General features: G+C 47.1%; 1 protein-coding gene across 1 annotated transcript; it reads right to left on the bottom strand.

Annotated features, from left to right (window-relative positions):
• Nucleotides 1–3607: 3607 nt before the first annotated feature.
• Nucleotides 3608–5150, bottom strand: LOC127297222 (probable glycosyltransferase 4). Its single transcript, XM_051327518.2, has one exon. The coding sequence runs from the start codon at nucleotides 4976–4978 to the stop codon at nucleotides 3734–3736; it is 1245 nt and encodes a 414-aa protein (XP_051183478.1). The 5' UTR covers nucleotides 4979–5150; the 3' UTR covers nucleotides 3608–3733.
• Between the last annotated feature and the right edge of the window lie 1440 nt (nucleotides 5151–6590).

The raw sequence follows: 6590 nt of genomic DNA on the forward strand, positions 1-6590 counted from the left end.
TAAAACATCGATGCTATGTCTAAGGATGTAGTTGTTGATTACATTACGCACCATACTTAATGCAATTGTCTATTGTTTGCAACTTAATACTGGAAGGGGTTCGGATGATAACCTGAAGGTGGACTTTTTAGGCATAGATGCATGCTGGATAGCGGTCTATGTACTTTGTCGTAATGCCCAATTAAATCTCACTATACTCATCATATCATGTATGTGCATGGTCATGCCCTCTTTATTTGTCAATTGCCCAACTGTAATTTATTCACCCAACATGCTATTTATCTTAGGCTGGTGCCAATGCCTCACCTCACTCTCACCCGCCACGTCAGCTTTTTCCCTCACTCTCACCCCACTCTCACCCCACTCTCACCCCACGGTGCCAATGCACGGGCTGTAGTGCCATCTCTCACTTCTCTCTCCTCCACATCATCATTTCTTTTTCACATTAAGTTATTTCACTCGAATTTTTGTAGACATTCAAAATAATGCAAGAAAATTATTTTATTCAACTAAAAATGTTACCGATTACATAATAATTAATAAAAATACAAATTATGTTTCTTGTTTTTCTAAATAGCCTATATGACAAGTGTGTACTTGTGTTTGTATTTTGAACTGAAAGAGTAAAAACAGGAAAGAAAATAAAAGAAGGAAAGAAAATAAAATAAAAACTGAGATTTAAAGAATAAAAGAAGGAAAGAAAATAAAATAAAAATAAAAACCGACCAGGTCGTCTCCTACCTCCTATCGCCCCCACTCTCGCCCGCGTCGCCAGCGCCTGCCGCCCGCCTCTCGCCTCCCTCCCGCCTCGCTCACGCCGCCAACGCGGGCGGTAGCCGGGCGGCAGCGGGCGCTACCGTCGGGCGCCCCAGCCAGCGCCTGCCGCTACCGTCCCGCCCCACTCCCGCCCGCCTCCCGCCCCGCCACGGGCGATAGCGCCCCCGCTATCGACCGCGTTGGCACCAGCCTTATCGGAGAGACGCCTCTAGTGAACTGTGGACGCCGGTCCATTCTTTTAATCGAATACAATCTACTGCAATACTTGGTCTACTGTTTTCTGCAAACAATCATCATCCACACTATACATCTAATCCTTTGTTACAGCAAGCCGGTGAGATTGACAACCTCACTGTCACGTTGGGGCAAAGTAATTTGGTTGTGTTGTGCAGGGTCCACGTTGGCGCCGGAATCCCTGGTGTTGCGCCGCACTACACTTCGCCGCCATCAACCTTCAACGTGCTTCTTGACTCCTACTGATTCGATAAACCTTGGTTTCTAACTGAGGGAAACTTACTGCTGTACGCATCACACCTTCCACTTGGGGTTCCCAACGGTCGCGTGCTGTACGCGTGTCAGCCTCCTCCTACCTCCTTTCACCATGCTTTATTTATAAATGTGTAGAATACCTATTGACACATCAAAGACAAGGAAAAATAATAAGATCCTAATAAATAGTACTAGTTGTGGAACACCCACGTGAAAATGAATGGAAACAAGTAATCATGCATCGTAGACATAATAATTGCCTAATATAGCATGAGATTAGTGATTTTATAATCAACCAGTATGGTTCAAACACTATATAAAATCCACTCATCAGTCGTGCACAACTATTTACACACCTAGCGATTCATCCCAAGGCCACTTTCGTGCATAAGCAAGGTATGTATTAAGAATATTGTTCAACCGCCGCATAAAGTTTGAGGTCCCCATAATTCTCCTATAACATGCATCCAAAGAATCATGTCATATTCGTCCAACTCGCATCTACTTCAACAAGCCATACTGCAATCCTATCTATATGCAAATAGAACTAGAGTACAACATGCATCTATAAACATCTCATAACATAACAACAAGTTTGTTATCTCATAAATAAATATGCACCATGGGAACTACGCCTATAGTACTAAGGCTAACCACCACATGAAGTTTTGAGGTCCCCATAATTCCCCTCTAACATGCATCCAAAGAATTAGGTCAAGGATTATGTCATCTTCATCAAACTCGCATCTACTTCAACAAGCCGTAGTGCAATCCTATCTGCAAATAGAACGAGAGTACATCATGCATCTATAAACATCTCATAACATAACACAACAAGTTTATGATCTCATAAAAAAAGATCCACCATGGGAATTGCATCTATAGAACTATACCATGTAGGGCAGCTCATGCAGACTAAACAATGATAATACATGGAGAGATTCGATCAAGTTACTACCATGAACCCATAGTTCATGGGGTGGACTACTCCTTGTTCATGCTGGAAAACAACGAGGAGGCTATGTGACGGAGGATAGGCGATCCTGGTTGCGGTTTCCTCGTCCAATTCTCATATGGCAGCGAACTGCAGTCTCTTTGTTTTTGTATATATCCTCGCACTGCCGCTTGTCGGTCGCAAATAAAATATCAGGGTATAAATAGGCGGTTTTAGGTTAACACTAGCATGAAATTGAGGCGATCGGAGTTTCGAAGCTCCAGATACCCTCCACAGCGCGGTCTAGGGGTAAAAGCGTTGTGTGGCCCAACTGGGAAGCCTGTTGGGCCCCTGGCCTCCGTCTTCACCTTGTTGGAAACGTCTCGAAAATAGTGAAGTATTATCTTTGATCTTGCCCTTTTTTGAGTCCCAAAGCTCCCTGAAGTAAAAAAAAAACACTAACGTGAGATTTTTCTTCCTTGTAGAATTAGATATGAAATTAACGGGATTTCGTGAAAAACATATAAATCATTAAGAATAGTGGTAACACTATTATGCAAATATGAAGGATAATAATATAATAAACTTCGAAGTTTATGGATATATATGTTCTCAACGTACCACATTGCTAGACAAATCGAACCATACTCGCACATGTTGTAAAGCATTGTCTTCACCCTATTCATGGGAACACATCGGAGATAGTCGCTGGCGCGCACCATCACCACGCGACTAAGCAAACATGTCCATGCAAAGCGAACTGTCGGGCATTCGTTGTCGTTCCTCACCAGGGTAGCAGGGTTTAACATTTTCTAGAGCTTTATTGACCGAAGAGCGGAAATAAAAAAGATTATGAGAGGTGTAGCGCAGGTCAATGACTCAGCATAGGTATGAAGTTTCATTGCCCCCATCATTAGCCTCTTTAATTGGTACTATTTTCCCATTGCAACATGACATAAACATTAAATGGTGCACATGAAATAGAAGTAAGCTTGAGGTTGACATTGAGATTGAAGTGCCTCATACTCTCTTACCTTACTAGCCAAGACAAAATAGCATGACGTCAAGATCATCTCGTTGTTGGTCAAATGAAACTTCCTCGCATGCCAGCAGGCCAATCCAATGCAATCCTCAATCATAGAAGCATTTCATACACATTCTAAAACATAAAACATATTCAATTTGCTCAGTTTGCTGCGTTTGCATCGTACTCTCATTTTTATTTTATCCACCCTTAGCAAATTGTGGAGGGTTTGTGCCCCCATCTTTCTCTCACAATTTTTTTTAAATGTTCTCTCACACATTTTAGTCTATCTTAAAGGGTGATTGTGCCTGTCAAATTCATGGTTCGCTCCACAACCTATTTCTAATTGTACTGGCCTTACACGTTCACGACAGAAGTCAGTATGAACAATTGATGTCTATATACATTTGGAGAAATTTGCGTCTACAAGTATTACACGTTGCATGTTCAGATGTTTAGCACGTTCACATCCAAACTAATTGAAGAAGCTGTTACTTGATCGGAGTAGATTACGATGGCCTAGCGGCTCTAAACGTCGGGTGTAGGAGCCGGCCGATCTCCTCGTCGTCCGCGTCCATCGGCCGTCCGGTGTCGTTCCTGACGCGGTGCACGGCCGTGGTGTTGAGCGACCGGTGCTGGAAGCCGTAGAGGTTGAGTATCTGGTCGTCGGCGAAGTTGAGCGCGCGCTCCATGCCTCGCCGGCACTCCGCGGCATCGTAGCTCGCGCCTTGGCCCCCGCACGGCTTGCAGCCGACGAAGTGCGTGACGAGCGGCCACCGGTCGTCGCCGAGCCCCGGCCGCCACTTGCTCCGCAGCTCCTCGTACCTGTCCACGATCCCCTTCCAGTAGCCGTGCAGCACGTAGGAGCTCTCCAGGAACACCTTGTCCCCCCACCTCTCTCGCTCCGTCACCAGCAGGTACACGATCGCCGACTGGTCGTCCGCCTCGTACGCCCCCCGGTTCGACAGCGCCTCCCCGAAGATCTTCCCGTAGTGCTCGCGCACCGGGCCGCGCGGCCCCATCTTCGCCCACGCGTCGAGGAGGTCCAGCGACCACTGGCAGTTCCGGATCACGAAGCTGCCGGCGTTGGTGCCGAGCCAGCTCTTGGCGTCGTACACCGCGTCGTCCCAGCCGGGGAGCACCAGGTTGTGGCGCGCGTACTTGCCCCACGGCGGCTCGAACAGCATGTCCGTGAAGATAACGTCGGAGTCCACCCACCAGAAGAGCTCCGTCTCCGGGTGCGCCACCATCAGCGCGCGCAGCAGCGGCAGCTTCGTCCAGAACCCCGACATCTCGGCGTCCAGCACCACGTTGCTGTAGAAGATGTCGAAGCCGTGGACGCGGCAGTAGTCCGCCTTGTTCTTGAACGCGCGGAGGAGCAACTGGTCGCCGTCTGGTTTGCTGCACCGCCGCGGCGACGATCCGGTGACCACCAGCACGCGCGGCCGCCCCGGCGCGACGGAGGCCGGGAACCGCGGGTGCGCGGCCAGCCACGCCGCTCTGTGGGCATCGTAGTCCGACACGGCCGCACCCAGCGTGTACGGCCGGTCGGTCAGCTGGCGCAGCGGCTTCTTCGCGGGCGCGCTGGCCGGAGCGTCGCGGCTTGAATACTCGATGCGGATGCGCGGGAGCCCCAGGTCTGACGTGAACAGGAAGAACGCGCACGGCGCGAGGAACATGATGACCGGAATGATCGGGACGTTGGACATTGGATTATGCCTGCCCCGCCGCTCCGGATCTTCTTCCTCCGCCATCGCCCACGACGCTCTACTCTAGCTACGCTGGGTATGACTGCAACGCTGCACTTAATTTCACTGGACGACACTACTTAAATCCGAGAGGGGATGACGCGCCGGGCCGTGTTTGGAGGTTTCGTTTTTCTTGTGTGTGTGTGTGTGATGAAGACGGCCGGCGCCGACTGGACTTCTGAACGACTGCTGCACAGAAGAATATACTACCTCGCCGCACCGGTCATGCCGTGGTTGTCATCGTGGCCTACTGATCGGGAATAGCTGTCCACATGTGCATAAAATGGTAGGTGCCAATGTTGTTTTCGTTGATTTAATCAATGGAAGGTTCTCCCTGTTGATCTAAAAACTGGTAGGTGCATGTGAGGGGCCAGGACGTTTAAGATAGTCTCAAATTGCCTAGCCAACTAACAAAGTTAAACCATTTCCTAATCGCACAAGACACACATTGTATTGATAAATCTCCTTCCGATGCAAAATAAGTGTCGGTAGTACAAGTTTTCAGATATATTAGTATGGAATTTTCTTTCTATTTCTTTAGCTTTACGAGCTTGTTCTTTGTTTATGTACCTCGTCTTGTAGTAATATTAGTAGAAATAGCTTTACTAAAAAAAATTGGCTTAAAATCAAAGCTTGAACTTTAGCTATTTGGTTACATTGTACTTGAACCCATATCAAGATGTTTGTTTAAGTGTTTAGTTGCGTGACTTAAATCTTGCAGTGTTCCTACTAAAGTATTTATATCACTCTTGTGGAGCATGAGTTGCCTAAACATTAGCTCTCTAAATTCAGTTTGTTGATATCAACATTTTTTTCCATTTCCATATTAAGCTCATTCTCAACTACTCCTTCCGTGTACTATTAAAATAAGCTTTAGATACTCTTAGAGTAGACTAGATTCAAACTAAAAGGAGTGAACCTATACATTAAAAGTAGACTAGATAAAAACAAAAGTAAGTGAACCATGAAAAGTCCAAAACATCGTACATTCTTGAATGGAGGGCTTTCTAGGAAACAGTGGAGGAAATCATCGGGATGATTATCAGAGAGGCAGCAAACAGCGCAATGATCATAGGATGCGCCAAGCTCCAGTAGACAAAATAATCGACCAAGGTTCTAGAGGCCATACAATATATTACCCTAAGATCTTCTGAACGGACCATGCCAGATGCACTTTTACCTTGACAACGAAGGGAAAAGACAGGCAGGCCACCTTCAGAAAGATTGCCGAACATTCCAGGCTCTGCACAGATATGCGGAGCATACAAATGCACAAGCGACGAACAGGGGGCATGTACAGGGGCCAAGGAGCGAGGTTCATTTGCCACCACCACCCGCAATCACTAGCGAAAATCAACATCAGTTGCAGTCCGACCAACAACGGCCCTTACATTGACACAATAGGAACAGTGTCGATGATTCAGAAAGGGAGACCACCGAATAGGACGCAAAAGGTAATTTCGTGACAGGTATACATGGTAGAGAAGATGCCTCCACCAACCATCGAGTACCTTAATTGGTCGGCACAGGACATAGGATTCACTCAAGCGGATCACCCACCTCAAGTTCCACGACCGGGACAATCAGCTATGATTTTACCGGCAGTGATCGCAGGATT

Source organism: Lolium perenne, chromosome 4, assembly GCF_019359855.2.
Source record: "Lolium perenne isolate Kyuss_39 chromosome 4, Kyuss_2.0, whole genome shotgun sequence".
Classification (NCBI taxonomy): Eukaryota; Viridiplantae; Streptophyta; class Magnoliopsida; order Poales; family Poaceae; genus Lolium; species Lolium perenne.

Excerpts from the sequence above, each read along its gene's own strand:
- LOC127297222 (XM_051327518.2), bottom strand. The coding sequence starts at position 4,978 with ATGGCGGAGGAAGAAGATCCGGAGCGGCGGGGCAGGCATAATCCAATG.